The 17,726-nt window shown below is 41.2% G+C and overlaps 1 protein-coding gene across 1 annotated transcript in view; it reads right to left on the bottom strand.

Moving 5' to 3' along the window:
- Positions 1–17,726, bottom strand: part of LOC126419925 (tryptophan--tRNA ligase, mitochondrial) — a 61,090-nt gene that overhangs the window by 18,859 nt on the left and 24,505 nt on the right. Inside the window, exons 4-5 of the mRNA XM_050087214.1 lie at positions 14,619–14,782; positions 14,396–14,517 (exon numbers count right to left, since the gene is read on the bottom strand). Of these exons, the coding sequence (XP_049943171.1) occupies positions 14,396–14,517; positions 14,619–14,782 (286 nt within the window). The remainder of the gene's footprint in view (positions 1–14,395; positions 14,518–14,618; positions 14,783–17,726) is intronic.

Raw genomic sequence — 17,726 nt, forward strand, 5'->3', positions numbered from 1 at the left:
TGTCTGTGTGTGTGTGTGTGTGTGTGTGTGTGTGTGTGTGTGTGTGATACCAACTACATAAGAGAGAGAGAGAGAGAGAGAGAGAGAGAGAGAGAGAGAGAGAGAGAGAGAGAGGAGGGGGGGAGAGGGGGGAGTGTGGGAGGGGGAGGGGGGAGGAAGAGAGAGAGAGAGAGGGAGAGAGAGAGAGAGAGAGAGAGAGGGAGAGAGAGAGAGAGAGAGAATGGGGAGGGAGGGGTTACAATGATGTAGAAGATATGATACTTGAGAGAGACAATGGTAGTATTTGGGAGTAGGGGGCAGCAAAAAGTTTTTTATTGCAAAGTGTATCTGTTTGGTATTTTTTTCCCCCCACAGGCTATTGATATTTGTATAAAATTATTCTGTTCTAGTGTTAATTTCTGGTACAAGCTATCACTAGTTTAAAGAATTTTTAAATCTGCTTCTGTGTTGTTGGATGGTCATGTTGTGATATTAAGTGATCAGCTATTACTCCTAGCTTAAAAACTTGACAATAACAATATTTTCTGTTTATTTTTTTAAAATGCTCTTAATTCTTAGATGAGAAAAGCTTTTAATGGAAGATAAACTTATGGAAGTTTAGACAATGATGCCATAACAAGTACTCCAATAACAAATTTCATAAGAAGCAGTCAAATAAAGAGGAAGGCATACACCTGACAGTCACAATGTGAAAGAAAAAAATAAAGAAAAACATTTAGTATCTAGTTAATAGCCCCAGTCATTTGCTGACAACCCTGTAGCTGCAAAGTTTGATCTGGTTTTGATCTTTTCTTCCTACACAATAGCTACACGAGATCAAAATGCGCTGTTTCGTCCCTCAGATTGCAGTGATTTGAAACGCACTATCCACAGATTGGAAAGAGACAAGACTGCTGGAGAAGACTCCATATTAGCAGAATAATGGAAGTCTACATCTGAAGAACCAACAGAAACATAAAACAATAGAAAACCTATGGGAGAAAAGAGAACTACAAGTTGTCTGGAAGTTAAGTCTTCATTTATCCTTCTTTGTAAGTCAGGAAATAGCACAGAAATGAATAATTATCATGGCATCTTAATACTCCAAATAATGTACAAGATCTTGTCACTATCCATTTCAAAACAACTATTAAAAAAAGTCAAAAATTATTTCCCTTCCTAGATTTTAAAAAGGAATACAACACCATCGACTGATGCACTACTTGACATACTGACAGAAATAGTGGTTGTTGAAAAACTACTAAGGATTATAAAGAGCAGCCCAGACTAACAAAGTCCAAAACAAAATACCTTGGGTGTTTCTCTAAAGCATTTGAAATAACAACAGCAATCTGACATGGAGAGAGACTCTCACCACTCTTGTTCAACTCTGTATCTGAAAAATAATACAATAATGGTGCAAGTAATTAAAAATTCACATGTTTAAATATTTAAGGACTGGGACTAAAAGGAATGGTGAGAAAACAGACCATTTAGCTTTTGCAGATGATATAGTCATAAGAAAAGATTTTGAAAAAGAAACAAGACAAATTAAAGTACTGAAAGAAGCACTAGAGCAAGCTGTCTAGCAAACTTCTGGAGAGGGGGAAAAAAAACACATTAGTAATATCAGATGTCAAGGAAAATACAAGCTAGTTAAACACAAGATTCAGTGCAATAAAATATGGGAACAGCTTTAAATACCTGGACGCATGGATGTACCCAATGTGCTACATAAATAAGTCTTGGAAGTAAGAGCAGAAAAATGGGAGTAGTTTTCCAAACGACACAAAACATTTACAACAAAAACTGCTTCTCCATAAACACTAAGATTCATCATTACATCTCTGTCTTATTTTCTCCAAGATGTGTTTACTAATGGTCAAGGGCCCCATGGCTGGGGGCCAGGGTGGATGCAGCTCTCAGGCAAAGAAAAAAATTAATGTAGTCAAGTGTCTTTCTTTCAAGAAAATTATTTAAAAGTCGGTATTATGTATGTTTTTAACTGGTTCATAACTATCTTTTTTACAGCTACTTCCAGAACATTGGAAATATTCCATACCTTCAGGCCTAGGCCAACCCTCCTCGCCTTACAAACTGTTGCATGGGCATCCTTGCTATTGGTGTTAGAAAGAAAAGGAGAGAATGATTTTACACAATATACTTGGTCAAAGTTACAAGGACAAGATCTACATTAAGAAATTATAACATAAAATAAATTCTAAGATAGAAGAAATTACAGACACAATGCACAAATGCAAAGTTCAGTTTTATGGTCACATGATTCAAAATGGATGAAACGCATCTTCAATTCCTTTGACTCAAAACTGAAAACAAGAATACTTTTGTACATGAAACCAAATGTGGACCTAGAAGAAGTGGGAATATAATTGGAAGACATGCAAAAATGAAATACTTTCAGAACTGCTGTGTTGGCATCTGGGTGGTACTTCATTCATCCAAAAATGATTCAAACAAAAATCAAAAGAAAAAAAAAAAGAGAGAACAAACGCTTGCTTACCACAGTTCTTGGATGGGCGACTACTGAAATAAATAGAATAATTTATACATTTTTTAAGGTGCAATAACTCATCAGTGGAGACTACTTTCTTTGAAACTAGAGTCTAGTAAGACAGTGATCACGTACATAAATAAATCCTTCATTATGAGGTATGCAACACACCCATGTATGGCCTTAATGAGCACAGGAAAATCATCATAATCTATGCTTACTTATAGTAGTTCATGGAAGCCTACTGTAGTTTTACAACTCTACTGACAACTATTTACACACCACCAAGACAGCTGCCAAAATTTTTTGTCATAGTCTGACACTAACTAGGCGTGTCACTGCTGTAAACAATGCAGCTTGTGGAATGCCAAATCGACACTAAGTCAATGGCCAAAAATGCTGTAGGGAGCTAATGGTACAACTGCAAGCACCATAAGCCCCAATCAGTTCCAATCAGCAAAGCTCAAAATATCTAACACAACAACATGACATTAGTTTCGAACTCCTAGTCCAGAAAGGAAAGTAACAGTTGTATTCAAGAATTGGTGTAACGAGGAATTCAATGATGATACAAACTGCCAAACCGCCTGTCAGGCTGAGCGTTTATTACCTATGGAAGACTAATTGCCATACCCACCAGGCACGCTTTCTGGGCTCACAGCTGCCAACAGCGCAAGTACATACTGAAAAAACAACATTGCTGCTACTCTCTGAGTGTGTATCCATATAGCTGGTGACAGGATGTTACACAAGTGTCGCTCTTCACATGTCCTGCGCGACACCTCTGCCTGTCATTTGAGCAGCATGCAGCCAAAGCTGTGTTTACTATGACTGCTGCACCAGTTATCAGGTCCCCACGGATGTTGTGTTTTTCCAGGGTTCTCTTTGGCTACTTACTTGCAACTCCTGTGATATGAACAGGTTTTGGCTGGAATGTTTGTACATCAGATTTTACTTTAGCCTATGGTGTTCTAGTAATATCATTGTTTGTGTCTGTATCTGCTCCTCCTGAGCTGATTTGCATCTTGTAATAAGCCTACATCTACATGATTACTCTGCAATTCACATTTAAGTGCTTGGCAGAGGGTTCATCGAACCACAATCATACTATCTCTCTACCATTCCACTCCCGAACAGCGCGCGGGAAAAACGAACACCTAAACCTTCCTGTTCGAGCTCTGATTTCTCCTATTTTATTTTGATGATCATTCCTACCTATGTAGGTTGGGTCAACAAAATATTTTCGCATTTGGAAGAGAAAGTTGGTGACTGAAATTTTGTAAATAGATCTTGCCGCGACGAAAAAAGTCTTTGCTTTAATGACTTCCATCCCAACTCGCGTATCATATCTGTCACACTCTCTCCCCTATTACGTGATAATACAAAACGAGCTGCCCTTCTTTGCACCCCTTCGATGTCCTCCGTCAATCCCACCTGGTAAGGATCCCACACTGCGCAGCAATATTCCAACAGAGGACGAACGAGTGTAGTGTCAGCTGTCTCTTTAGTGGACTTGTTGCATCTTCTAAGTGTCCTGCCAATGAAACGCAACCTTTGGCTCGCCTCCCCCACAATATTATCTATGTGGTCTTTCCAACTGAAGTTGTTCGTAATTTTAACACCCAGGTACTTCGTTGAATTGACAGCCTTGAGAATTGCATTATTTATCGAGTAATTGAATTCCAACGGATTTCTTTTGGAACTCATGTGGATCACCTCACACTTTTTGTTATTTAGCGTGAACTGCCACCTGCCACACCATACAGCAATCTTTTCTAAATCACTTTGCAACTGATACTGGTCTTCGGGTGACCTTACTAGACGGTAAATTACAGCATCATCTGCGAACAACCTAAGAGAATTGCTCAGATTGTCACCCAGGTCATTTATATAGATCAGGAACAGCAGAGGTCCCAGGACGCTTCCCTGGGGAACACCTGATATCACTTCAGTTTTACTCGATGATTTGCCACCTATTACTACGAACTGCGACCTTCCTGACAGAAAATCACGAATCCAGTCACACAACTGAGACGATACCCCATTGGTCTGCAGCTTGATTAGAAGTTGCTTGTGAGGAACGGTGTCAAAAGCTTTCCGGAAATCTAGAAATACGGAATCAACTTGAGATCCCCTGTCGATAGCGGCCATTACTTCATGCGAATAAAGAGCTAGCTGCATTGCACAAGAACGATGTTTTCTGAAACCATGCTGATTACGTATCAATAGATCGTTCCCTTCGAGGTGATTCATAATGTTTGAATACAGTATATGCTCCAAAACCCTACTGCAAACCAACGTCAATGATATAGGTCTGTAGTTCGATGGATTACTCCTACTACCCTTCTTAAACACTGGTGCAACCTGCGCAATTTTCCAATCTGTAGGTACAGATCTATCAGTGAGCGAGCGGTTGTATATGCTTGCTAAGTAGGGCGCTATTGTATCAGCGTAATCTGAAAGGAACCTAATCGGCATACAATCTGGACCTGAAGACTTCCCCGTATCCAGCGATTTGAGTTGCTTCGCAACCCCTAAGGTATCTACTTCTAAGAAACTCATGCTAAAGCGCACATCATTTATGTTGGCGGCCGAGTTTAGGTTCATTCTGCGCATCTGACATCACAAAACACAGTCAGCCAATGAACAGAGAACGACGTTGCCAGATCTCGACTGCAGAGCAGAGCACCGACAAGTGTCTTCAGTTTTAGAAACGTTCAGTCATAAATATAGTAATAGAACAAAAGCAATGTCTTGATAGCAGACTTTCTTTTATAGAAAGTTTGGAAAGAGCATTCTTTATACCAATTGCTTCATATTCTATTAATTAATTAAACCAAATAAGCAATAAGACTCCTAATTCAGGTGACAGCAAGGAAAGGTGTTTGTATCAATCTCATGAACTGCTTTTTCGCAATAAAGAACAGCGGTAATTGTTTATTTCCTATTGTACTTCGACGAAGTGTGAGTAATTCATAGTCATACCAACAGTGTTTGTCGGTATTTTGTGTGACCTGTTAGAATCCTCATGAAATTACCTAGTAGGACGAGCTGTGTTAGAGTAACGGTTAAGGCGTTGGGTTTGTAAGCGAAAGGTGAAGGGTTCAAACCTTGTGCGATGCTTAATATATTCTTTATTTAAAAACAACATCGAAGTGTCCTACTTCACGAATTTTATTCGTTTGAATGCAATTTTTTGAAATTTCTAGTGCTTTGTCTCTTCATTAACCCTTTCGCTGCTGCAGACACGTGCTCCCTGCATTCCGCGCTGTGCGTGATTTTGTCATCACTGCACTGCTCGCCTGTGCAGACACATGGTGTTCCCATTGCTTTGACACACTTATCATTCGATTTCACAACAACTATTTGGCCCAAAAATTAGATTTTTACACATCTTCTTGACTGATACCTTCCCCCCCATAAATGACTTAATTTTGTTTCGATGTTCAACGCAGTTATTATGCAGCATTAAATATAGTAAACCATTGCACGAAACTGTGAGGAGTTTGCAGAGGTAAAAGTCCATAGAGTATACTTTCCATATGGTCGATTTTAGTTGCCACAATGTTGAGAATGAAATGTGGATAAGATACCTAAATTTCATATAAAATTTACTGTATAACAATATCTCATTTAATTTAAGTACCACATAGGTGTCGTATGTAATATTGAGAAATATTCCGTCTTTCCTTACAGTCGCGAACTTTTACCTCTGCAAACTCTTCAAAATTTCGTGCAATGGTTTACTATATTTAATGCTACATAATAACTGCATTGAACATCGAAACAAAATTAAGTCATTTATGGGGGCAAGGTATCAGTCAAGAAGATGTGTAAAAATCTAATTTTTGGGCCAAATAGTTTTTGTGGAATCAAATGATAAGTGTGTCAAAGCAGTCGGAACACCAAGTGTCAGCACAGGCGAGCAGTGCAGTGACAAAATCGCGCACAGCACAGAATGCGGGGAGCACGTCTCTGTAGCAGCGAAAGGGTTAATGCGGCCATGGTGGTTTTACTTCATGAACTGCACGCTCCCCCCTAAACGTAAGCTTGCGAACTATGATACACTATGGCGCTGCTTCTCTTGGCGCGTGCGTCGTGTGCAACTGGCAACGCAGCAATCTCCTGCGTCTGGGCGGGCATGCGTGAACCGCCAAGATAAAAGAATTGAACTATAGCAGCTGTTCGTGTTTCAAATTCTGGAATATTCCATTCGTCTTCCCTGGTGAAGGAATTTCGGAAAACTGCGTTCAATAACTCCGCTTTAGCTGCACAGTCATCGGTAACAGTACCATGGTCACCGCGCAGTGAAGGTATTGGCCTGTTTTGTGTACCATGGGGGATCAGTTCCATCTCTTACCAATTTATTAGGTATGAATCTCTCAATTGCTGTTGCTACTATATCTTTGGATTTGAGCCACATCTCGTCTACATTTGCATAGTCAGTTCGGAAAAAATGGAGATTGTCTCTCAGGAAGGCTTCTAGTGACACTTTATCCGCTTTTTTAAATAAAATTATTTTGCGTTTGTTTCTGGTGGATTTGGAAGAAACGATATTGAGCCTAGCTACAACGACCTTGTGATCACTAATCCCTGTATCAGTCATGATGCTCTCTATTAGCTCTGGATTGTTTGTGGCTAAGAGGTCAAGTGTGTTTTCGCAATCATTTACAATTCGCGTGGATTCGTAGACTAACTGCTCGAAATAATTTCCGGAGAAAGCGTTTAGGACACTCTCGGAAGATGTTTTCTGCCTACCACCAGTTTTGAACAAGTATTTTTGCCAATATATCGAGGGAAGGTTGAAGTCCCCACCAACTATAACTGTATGAGTGGGGTATTTATTTGTTACGAGACTCAAATTTTCTCTGAACTGTTCAGCAACTATATCATCGGGGTCTGGGGGTCTGTAGAAGGAGCCAATTATTAACTTAGTTCGGTTGTTAAGTACAACCTCCACCCATACCAATTTGCACGGAGTATCTACTTCGACTTCACTACAAGATAAACCACTACTGACATACACAAACACTCCACCACCAATTCTGCCTAATCTATCTTTCCTGAACACCGTCTTAGACTTCGTAAAAATTTCTGCAGAACTTATTTCAGGCTTTAGCCAGCTTTCTGTACCTATAATGATTTCAGCTTTTGTGCTTTCTATTAGCGCTAGAAGCTAAGGAACTTTCCCAGCACAACTACAGCAATTTACAACTACAATTCCGACTGTTCCTTGATCCAAGCACGTCCTGTATTTGCCATGCACCCTTTGAGATTGCAGCCCACTCCGTACTTTCCTGAGGCCTTCTAACCTAAAAAAACCGCCCAGTCCACGCCACACAGCTCCCGCTACCCGTGTAGCTGCCAGCTGAGTGTAGTGAACTCCTGACCTATTCAGCAGAACCCGAAACCCCACCACCCTATGGTGCAAGTCTAGGAATCTGCAGCCAACAAGGTCGCAAAACCGTCTGAGCCTCTGATTCAGACCCTCCACCCAGCTCTGCACTAAAGGTCCGCAGTCGGTTCTATCAACGATGCTGCAGATAGTGAGCTCTGCCTTCATCTCGTAAGCAAGACCGGCAGCCTTTATCAAATCAGATAGCCACTGGAATCCAGGAATTAGTATAAACACAAAAATTTCCTTAACAAGCCAGCTGGTATAAGTATATACAGGCTGAAAAAAAAAGTGAAGCAGCAAGAAGAAATGATCAGGTGTTAATGTAAATTCATACATGTACACACCATTGGTAGTATGTAAATGATTAAGAGTTGCAAATCTCATCAGTGAGACACACCAACCATCAAAATGCATGGACCTAGTAAGATACATATATGAGAGGTGTGGACAGTGTCAGATATTGAGTGTGTAACAATGTGAGTCAATACGCGATAACTTTATTGCAGTAAGCTACTTTGCAGAACAGCCCATAGCATTGGAGCCTTTGGCTGTGAAGGAGACAGCCAGTTGTTTCTTAGCAATGACTCATTCGCACCTGTCGCTATGCTTGCCGTGGGAAGCAGTATCTATGTAAGTTCTAGGATTGTTTTGTTGGAAAGATAAACGCGTGTGAACTTTCAGCCTTTGTAACATTCCGCGTGGCATGTTTCGTGTCCTTATATAGAATATTTGGCTAACAATTTCTTTAATAGAAATCCTCTGAAAAGGACTGATTGTGAAACTCGGATATAGTAGTAGAGTATTGACTGTGAAATTGTGTAATTCTTCGGGTTGGACTTAAGTACATTTCTGGCTGTCTTGCGTATGTACTGGGTAGCATGAACTGTGAACTGAGGACAGTGATGTTGTTCGCTAATTACATGTGGGCTGATGGCAGGTATTTTTATTTTATTTTTTTATTTTTTTTACTGAAATGGAATAAAAGACTCGTTTCAGAATTTTGACATTTTACTGAGAGAACGAAGCAACCACTTTCCAACTGAAAAGTATTATAAGAATTTACAGGATAGCTTGCTACCAGAGTTTAGGCGGACTTTGCAACATAAGTATTTATGGTGTTTTCTTCAACACTGCTTTTACGTCATCAACACAGTACATATGTATGCAGAGACACAGGCTGGTGATCTGCCGCCGTACTGAGGCAGGTGGAACTTTTGCATTGAACAGTATGATGAAAGGCGAGTAACAAAGACCCGCCCCACCACAATTGATCGCTGTGGACACAGAGATGCTGCATACTAGTGCGAGACAGCATTATCAGCACCTGCCAGTATTTGTAAGTGTTCATTTCACTGGCTGGTTGAATTGTGGCCCAATGTTGGGCAACATGATAATAGGAGGGCAGGTAAATTCTTCCTCAAGGTTTCATTCGACCTACTCTGACCTCAAAAATAGAGGATTGCTGTATTGTGCACCAAGGACATTGTAACATCGTAACCCCTTCACATCTGTGCCTATCATTCAAGAACAAGTTATGCACTCTCTGGAATGCTGTGTTACCCAACATCATTGGTCAGCCACAGCTGGACTACGGAATTGCTTTCCCATGAATAGGCGGCAATTAACATCACAACACAAACGGCTGAGTTTGGAGTGGTACTCTGACCAGGAAGCACAGACTGCTCATGAATGACATCAATTGCATGTAATAAATCACGGCTTCGCACTACCCTGGATAACCATCATCGGTGACTCTGGCGATGACCAGGGGAGAAGTCCCATTCTTCCGAAGTTTTGGAGAGATGCAGCAGTCTTACTCCTGGAATCATGATATTGGAACCACTTGTTATGACTCCAGGTCACTGTTGGTAGTGATTGATGGAACTAACAGCACAACAACATGTCCTGGACATCCTGCATCCTCATGTGTTACCTCTTATGCGATAGTATTTTGGTGCCATTTTTCAATAGAACAACGTTCATCCACACATGGAAAGTGTTTATGAACTGTCTGTGTGACGACGAGGTACTCCCATGACTGGTAAGATCCCAATACATATATTGCATACAGATTTGTTTGCTTTGGTGTACCTAAATACAGTACATATGTGATGAAAGATTCAAATAGGAAAATACAGCATCGCTTAACACGCTATACAAAGAGTTTGAAACGTAATTTAAAAAAATTGAGTTTTCATATGTGTTGTGAACAGACTTGTTATTTCTAACCTATGTTGTGGTTGCATAATGCTTTTTCTGTACATTATAAATAATGGTATATGTATGTAGTTTACACATAAGTTTTTATTTGTTTCCTGTCGTGCGCACGACTTTTTAATCATAACTTACAAGGTGCTACCCAAAGTATCTGAGAAGTATGTGCCGAAAAAGTGGGTTACGGACAGAAAATACCAACCGTGGTTTAACAGTGCAATTCGGAGAATGCTCAGGAAGCAAAGGCAGTTGCACTCGCAAGAAAGATCGGGAGAATGAGGACAGGCAAAAGTTAGTAGAGATTCGTGCTGCTGTGAAAAGAGCGATGCGCAAAGCATTCAACCACTACAACCGTCATACCTTAGCAAAAGATCTTGCTGAAAACCGAAGGAAATTCTGGTCTTACATAAAATCGGTAAGCGGGTGGGAGGTTTCCATCCAGTCACTCACTGATCAGTCTGGTCTGGCAATGGAAGACAGCAAAACGAAAGCTAAAATTTTAAATTTAGCATTTGAGAAATCTTTCACGCAGGAGGATCGTACAAACATACCGCCGTTTGAGTCTCGTACAGATTCCCGTATGGAGGACATAGTGATTGACATCCCTGGGGTTGTGAAGCAGCTGAATGTGTTGAAAACAAATAAATCGCCAGGTCCTGATGGGATTCCAATTTGGTTATACAGAGAGTACTCTACTGCATTGACTCCTTACTTAGCTTGCATTTATTGCGAATCTCTTGCCCAACGTAAAGTCCCGAGTGACTGGAAAAAAGCGCAGGTGACGCCTGTATATAAGAAGGGTAGAAGGACGGATGCTCAAAATAACAGACCAATATCCTTAACATCGGTTTGTTGCAGGATTCTCGAACATATTCTCAGTTCGAATATAATGAATTTCTTTGAGACAGAGAAGTTGCTGTCCATGCATCAGCATGGCTTTAGAAAGCATCAATCCTGAGAAACGCAACTCGCCCTTTTTTCACATGATATCTTGTGAACCATGGATGAAGGGTATCAGACGGATGCCATATTCCTTGACTTCCGGTTAGCGTTTGACTCGGTGCCCCACTGTAGACCCCTAACTAAGGTACAAGCATATGGGATTGGTTCCCAAGTATGTGAGTGGCTCAAAGACTTCTTAAGTAATAGAACCCAGCACATTGTCCTCTATGGTGAATGTTTATCGGAGGTGAGGGTATCATCTGGAGTGCCCCAGGAAAGTGTGGTAGGTCCGCTGTTGTTTTCTATCTACATAAATGATCTTATAGATAGGGTGGATAGCAATATGCGGCTGTTTGCTGATGATGTTGTGGTGTACGGGAAGGTGTCGTCGTTGAGTGACTGTAGGAGGATACAAGATGACTTGGACAGGATTTGTGATTGGTGTAAAGAATGGCAGCTACCTCTAAATATAGATAAATGTAAATTAATGCAGATGAATAGGAAAAAGAATCCCGTAATGTTTGAATACTCCACTAGTAGTGTAGTGCTTGACACAGTCACGTCAAATATTTGGGTGTAACATTGCAGAGCGATACGAAGTGGGACAAGCATGTAATGGCAGTTGTGGGGAAGGCGGATAGTCGTCTTCGGTTCATTGGTAGAATTCTGGGAAGATGTGGTTCATCTGTAAAGGAGACCGCTTATAAAACACTAATACGACCTATTCTTGAGTACTGCTCGAGCGTTTGGGATCCCTATCAGGTCGGATTGAGGGAGGACATATAAGCAATTCAGAGGCGGGCTGCTAGATATGTTACTGGTAGGTTTGATCATCACGCGAGTGTTAAGGAAATGCTTCAGGAACTCGGGTGGGAGTCTCTAGAGGAAAGGAGGCACTCTTTTTGCGAATCATTACTGAGGAAATTTAGAGAACCAGCATTTGAGGCTGGCTGCAGTACAATTTTACTTACATTTTGCCAACTTACATTTTGCGGAAAGACCACAAAGATAAGAGAGATTGGGGCTCGTACAGAGGCATATAAGCAGTCATTTTTCCCTCGTTCTGTTTAGGAGTGGAACAGGGAGAGAAGATGCTAGTTGTGGTACGAGGTACCCTCCACCACGCACCATATGGTGTATTGCGGAGTATATATGTAGATGTAGATTTTATACAGAATTCCACTGTACCCGGTAAGACCAGTAGTAGTATGACGTTCTGCTGCTAGATGTGTCTAAGTACACATCTTAGCTACTGTGGCACAATGTTGCATCATCTTTGGTGTATGTAGTTGTGAGATGTAGTGGACTTCGTCAGCATGTGTTTCAGTGCTTCCGCAAATTGTTAAATGGATAACATGAAGAACTGATGGATTTGCATCAAATTCTGTTTGAAGTTGAAGAAAACTGCATCTGAAACGCACTGCATGCTGACAGAGGCATTTGGTGAGGGTGCACTGAGCCAAGCAAGAACATCTGAACAGTTTATGCACTTCAAGGGTGGCCAAGAATCAATGGAATATTAGAAACATTCAGGTCGACCATCAACATGCACAACACGAAAAATCATGAAAGTGCATGGCGTGATGCAAGAAGACTGAAGAAGTACAATTCACAAAAGGCTTAAGGTACGTGTCAACAAATTCTAGTCAATGAAATGAACATGAGAGAAATTGCAGTGAAGTTCGCCCCTCAGCTTCTCAGCATTGACCAAGAAACTTTCGGATTCAACCATACATGAGGTGCAATAAAGTGTTCGAGAGTGTCCAAAATTTTTATCTAAACTCATGACACATGCTGAATCTTGGGTCTACAGTTATGACCCTGAAACAAAGCAGGAATCATCACACTTCAAGGCCGAAAAAAGCTTGTTTGGAAGGTAGGAGACGAGATACTGGCAGAAGTAAGGCTGTGAGGGTGGGGCGTGAGTCGTGTTTGGGTAGCTCAGATGGTAGAGCACTTGCCTGCGAAAGGAAAAGGTCCCGAGTTTGAGTCTCGGTCCAATACACAGTTTTAATCTGCCAGGAAGTTTCAAAGCTTGACAAGTTTGCAGCAATGTGAAGTCAATGCTGATCATTTTTTTCAACATTCAGCAATAGTGCTTAAGGAGTTTGTCCCGCCTGGTCAGACTGTCAACAGGCAGTTTTACTGTGAAGTTTTGAGGCAACTGATTGAAAATATTCTTCACAAATGGCCAGAGTTGTGGAAAAAGAAAGACTGGTTGGTGCACCATGACAACGCATCTGCACACACCTTGCTTGTTGTGAAGCAATTCCACACCAAAGACAACACAGCAATGGTCCCCCACCCTCCCTGCTAGCCACAGCTAGCCCTGTGTGACTTCTACCTGTTCCCAAAGATGAAATTCACATTGAAAGGGCAATGTTTTGACTTTGTTGATATCCAAGAGGAATCCCAACAGGTCCTGAACACCTTTAACTCTGTGGACTTCCAGAAGAGCCTCCAAAAATGGAAACAACGCTGGGATTGTTGCATACATGCCCGATGTGACCGAGGTCATTAGGACCTAAGAATAGTTTTCTGATTTTTAAAATGAAATTCTCAGATACTTTGAGCAGCATCTCATATGAACTAATCCCTCTCCCACTTTTCTCCTGGAACTTTTTGATGATTTTAAACTGTTGGCTTGAAGACAATCTGAGACACTGATTTCCAAATAAAACATTATTTACATCAATAATCAGCATGCTGCTGAATTAGTTTTTAACTGGAAGAATGTGAACTATTCAGCAACTTTTGTTCGCAGAACTTGCTACACCTGGAGAGTTGCAACAATACACAAAGAAGATTTGTGGTGTCACCGCCAGACACCACACTTGCTAGGTGGTAGCTTAAATCGGCCGCGCTCCATTTAGTACATGTCGGACCCACGTGTCGCCACTGTGTGATCGCAGACCGAGCACCACCACAAGGCAGGTCTCGAGATACGGACTAGCACTCGCCCCAGTTGTACGACGACTTTGCTAGCGACTACACTGACGAAGCCTTTCTCTCATTTGCCGAGAGACAGTTAGAATAGCCTTCAGCTAAGTCCATGGCTACGACCTAGCGAGGCGCCATTAGCCTTACATAGTTTGATAGTTATCATATGAAATGTCTCAACAAGAAGAACGATGTATACAACAAGGATAGATAAAAGTTAAGTATTCGAGGAGCTGCATACTTTTCTTATTAGCTTTCACTACTTATCCTGTTCCAGAATTCACGCCCGTCTGCGTTAGATAGTGTGCATTTCGGCCTCCTCTATCTACAAGGTGTTGGCACATTTGCCAACACATCAAGATTCAAACCTGAAATATTGGTGAAGCTCTCATACATAAGTATTTACTTGCCTGTAAGGATAACTTGTGGTGTAGGAAATGTGGAGCCATAGCGTTTGTTAAACCGTTGTGCTAGATGTTGGGTCAGCTGTAAATGTTGCACCTGATCTTCTCCCACTGGTACATGAGTTGCCCTTAAAAAGGGAAAATAATGACGTTCTAGGTTTCAGAAATAAAATTTTACTATTTAATTCATTCATGCATTTCTTAAAAAAAAAATTGGTAACACACTTACTTATAAAGGAGGATGTCAGCAGTCTGAAGCAAGGGATAAGTGTACAGCCCCACAGGAACTTCTTGAAGTGAAGCTGACTTTTCCTTATACTGAGGAAAATGTGCCAACCGTGCAACAGTTGCATTGCAGCTGATAACCCACAAAAGCTCACAGTGCCTTGGAACCTGACAAATCAGAAATATCTCATTCTTCTTGACTGTAAATAACAATCGCTACTGTAGTTCAAAACATGGTATGATAGTGATAATAATCCAGATCATGAAAGATGAAAACACTTTAAAATTTGAATTTTTGTGATTATCAGAGTGTCAGTTAGCTTTAGTTCTTTCTCGAAGGTTTCACTTTGGATTAAGTTCACTGTTTAAGTGGAAATTACCACATAAAACACTCAGTCTCTGGTATAGGCCAATATATCCATGCCTCCTTCAAACATTAAATTTTCTCTGTTGACTCTTTTTGACTAAAGACACGAATCATGTTGACATACTGTGCCTGTTGTTATATACAGGGTGGTCGTAGGCTGTGTGTCAAAAATTTAACGGCAGGTAGAGGGGATCAAAATAAGCAGATATTTCTACATCTACATCTATACTCCGCGAGCCACCTTACGGTGTGTGGCGGAGGGTACTTATTGTACCACTATCTGATCCCCCCTTCCCTGTTCCATTCACGAATTGTGCGTGGGAAGAACGACTGCTTGTAAGTCTCCGTATTTGCTCTAATTTCTCGGATCTTTTCGTTGTGATCATTACGCGAGATATATGTGGGCGGTAGTAATATGTTGCCCATCTCTTCCCGGAATGTGCTCTCTCGTAATTTCAATAATAAACCTCTCCGTATTGCGTAACGCCTTTCTTGAAGTGTCCGCCACTGGAGCTTGTTCAGCATCTCCGTAACGCTCTCGCGCTGACTAAATGTCCCCATGACGAATCGCGCTGCTTTTCGTTGGATCATGTCTATCTCTTCTATTAATCCAACCTGGTAAGGGTCCCATACTGATGAGCAATACTCAAGAATCGGACGAACAAGCGTTTTGTAAGCTACTTCTTTCGTCGATGAGTCACATTTTCTTAGAATTCTTCCTATGAATCTCAACCTGGCGCCTGCTTTTCCCACTATTTGTTTTATGTGATCATTCCACTTCAGATCGCTCCGGATAGTAACTCCTAAGTATTTTACGGTCGTTACCGCTTCCAATGATTTACCACCTATGGCATAATCGTACTGGAATGGATTTCTGCCCCTACGTATGCGCATTATATTACATTTATCTACGTTTAGGGAAAGCTGCCAGCTGTCGCACCATGCATTAATCCTCTGCAGGTCCTCCTGGAGTACGTACGAGTCTTCTGATGTTGCTACTTTCTTGTAGACAACCGTGTCATCTGCAAATAACCTCACGGAGCTACCAATGTTGTCAACTAAGTCATTTATGTATATTGTAAACAATAAAGGTCCTATCACGCTTCCCTGCGGTACTCCCGAAATTACCTCTACATCTGCAGATTTTGAACCGTTAAGAATGACATGTTGTGTTCTTTCTTCTAGGAAATCCTGAATCCAATCACAAACCTGGTCCGATATTCCGTAAGCTCGTATTTTTTTCACTAAACGAAAGTGTGGAACCGTATCAAATGCCTTCCTGAAGTCCAGGAATACGGCATCAATCTGTTCGCCAGTGTCTACGGCACTGTGAATTTCTTGGGCAAATAGGGCGAGCTGAGTTTCACATGATCTCTGTTTGCGGAATCCATGTTGGTTATGATGAAGGAGATTTGTATTATCTAAGAACGTCATAATACGAGAACACAAAACATGTTCCATTATTCTACAACAGATTGACGTAAGCGAAATAGGCCTATAATTATTCGCATCTGATTTATGACCCTTCTTGAAAATGGGAACGACCTGCGCTTTCTTCCAGTCGCTAGGTACTTTACGTTCTTCCAGCGATCTACGATAAATTGCTGATAGAAAGGGGGCAAGTTCTTTAGCATAATCACTGTAGAATCTTAAGGGTATCTCGTCTGGTCCGGATGCTTTTCCGCTACTAAGTGATAGCAGTTGTTTTTCAATTCCGATATCGTTTATTTCAATATTTTCCATTTTGGCGTCCGTGCGACGGCTGAAGTCAGGGACCGTGTTACGATTTTCCGCAGTGAAACAGTTTCGGAACACTGAATTCAGTATTTCTGCCTTTCTTCGGTCGTCCTCTGTTTCGGTGCCATCGTGGTCAACGAGTGACTGAATAGGGGATTTAGATCCGCTTACCGATTTTACATATGACCAAAACTTTTTAGGGTTCTTGTTTAGATTGTTTGCCAATGTTTTATGTTCGAATTCGTTGAATGCTTCTCTCATTGCTCTCTTTACGCTCTTTTTCGCTTCGTTCAGCTTTTCCTTATCAGCTATGATTCGACTACTCTTAAACCTATGATGAAGCTTTCTTTGTTTCCGTAGTACCTTTCGTACATGATTGTTATACCACGGTGGATCTTTCCCCTCGCTTTGGACCTTAGTCGGTACGAACTTATCTAAGGCGTACTGGACGATGTTTCTGAATTTTTTCCATTTTTGTTCCACATCCTCTTCCTCAGAAATGAACGTTTGATGGTGGTCACTCAGATATTCTGCGATTTGTGCCCTATCACTCTTGTTAAGCAAATATATTTTCCTTCCTTTCTTGGCATTTCTTATTACACTTGTCGTCATTGATGCAACCACTGACTTATGATCACTGATACCCTCTTCTACATTCACATTGTACAGGAATGTGTGTGTGTGTGTGTGTGTGTGTGTGTGTGTGTGTGTGTGTGTGTGTGAGATAATGCTGTCTTGAATCGGTAGTGTGCTGATGACTGCAGCACATAAAAGCACTTTGCTAGCTGGACTCATCATTTACCACACAGATCTCTAGCAGCATGCATTGTTTCACCAATGCGGAGCTGGCCAACATGTATTTCATGTAAGGAACTACACGAGGAAATGAACTAGCTGCTCAAAGAGTGCACTCAGATAGGAATCAGCCGGAATACTGAACATTTGATCATCTTCATTGGGAGTTATGCACAAGTGGATAATTTTATGCTTCCAGGTGTGGAACTGGCA

Source organism: Schistocerca serialis, chromosome 9, assembly GCF_023864345.2.
Source record: "Schistocerca serialis cubense isolate TAMUIC-IGC-003099 chromosome 9, iqSchSeri2.2, whole genome shotgun sequence".
In the NCBI taxonomy this organism is placed as follows: Eukaryota; Metazoa; Arthropoda; class Insecta; order Orthoptera; family Acrididae; genus Schistocerca; species Schistocerca serialis.